Raw genomic sequence first — 1,380 nt, forward strand, 5'->3', positions numbered from 1 at the left:
AGGCAGGCGGTTCCCCCTTCGGGGGTGGGAGAGGCCGGATACGGGTGAAGACGAGCGTCGAATTAGTAGAAGAGGGAAGTGCAAGCCTACGGCGAGGCCCCGGGAAGGGTCCGGGGGAAGGAAGGCCCAAGTTGAGCCTCTCTCTCTCGAGTCGGGGATAGAGAGGGGGGGGAGATGATAAGCTGGCGCCGCAAAGCTGGGCGGAGAGGGCGACAGCGGCGGCGAGAAGCAGCTCCCTGCGCAAGCTGCGCGCGGAGAGGAGCTCCCGCGGCGAGAAGGGCCCCTCCCCCGACTGCTCGGCCAACTCGGAGCGCAGGGCCTCCGTGTGGGCGGCCGCGCCCGCGTGGGAGAGGTGCAGGTGCGTCATCAGGTGGGAGAGGGCCGCGGCCGAGCCGGAGCGACGCAGGACGTGGGTTGGCGACTCGGGCAGGAGCGGCAGCACCGTCAGTTCCAGCGCCGCGCACAGCGCCGGAAGAAGGTAGACGCCACCCTCTCGCCCGCCGAGCGTCGCGAGCTGCGCCAGGAGGATTCCGATAGCGACGCCAGCTGATTGCGCCGCGCTGGCCACGCTGCGAATCTCCGCCGGGCTGACCTCCGCGAGGTGGAGCGGCGTCACGGCGGTGGCGATGCCGGAAGCCGCTCCGAGCAGGCCTCGGCCGGTGAGCAAGAGGAGGCCGCTCGGAAGGCCAGAGGTGAAGAAGCCGCCGGCGAGCAGGAGCGATGAGGCCAGGAGGAGGAGGCGGCTGAGGAGGAGGACCGCCTTGCGCGCGAGACGATCGCAGCGGGCACTCAACACCGAACCGAGCAGCCCGCCCAGGCCAAACGCCGCCACCAGGACGGGACACCAAGGCAGCGACGAGGAGGCGTCCGAGCAGAGGTTGTTTAATGAGCCGACACCCAGCCCAAGCTGCACGGTTGAGAGGGTGCCGAAGGCCAGGATGGCGGCCTGGCGGAGCCGTCGCGAGCAATCGCCTGGCGGTGGCGCGCGCGGGAGGAGCGGCTCGCCAAAGGCGGACCCGAGAGGAGACATGCTAGGCGGGTGGCGCTCTTCCGGAACGCACACGTTTGGCCATTAATCGCGGCGACGGAAGAGATGATATCGTGGCCCATTTTCACAGCCTTGTTATTGAGAAGAAAGTACCTCCAATGGCGCGATGCGCTGGTCTGTGAGAGGTTGAGGTGCGAGCCCTGGAGGCCCTGGGGATGGGGGGAGACTACCCGCGGGCCTAGAAGGCCCGCGCGCAGGGGGGTGGGGCATTGAGACCGACCGGTCATGAATGAGTGCGCGACACGCATTCACACAAAAACACAACCCCGGCATATTCACATACACACACACACACACACACACACATATGGTGGCGTTTTCGGAAGGCATTA

The 1,380-nt window shown here is 67.2% G+C and overlaps 1 protein-coding gene across 1 annotated transcript; it reads right to left on the reverse strand.

Annotated features, from left to right (window-relative positions):
* Positions 1–62: 62 nt before the first annotated feature.
* Positions 63–1,030, reverse strand: EMIHUDRAFT_121393 (hypothetical protein; the record flags this gene model as incomplete). The annotated part of the gene is made up of 2 exons (XM_005758258.1): positions 63–86; positions 215–1,030. 2 exons carry the CDS (start codon positions 1,028–1,030, stop codon positions 63–65), a joined length of 840 nt encoding a protein of 279 aa, XP_005758315.1.
* Positions 1,031–1,380: the final 350 nt, after the last annotated feature.

This window comes from Emiliania huxleyi (assembly GCF_000372725.1).
Source record: "Emiliania huxleyi CCMP1516 unplaced genomic scaffold EMIHUscaffold_870, whole genome shotgun sequence".
NCBI classification, from domain to species: Eukaryota; Haptophyta; order Isochrysidales; family Noelaerhabdaceae; genus Emiliania; species Emiliania huxleyi.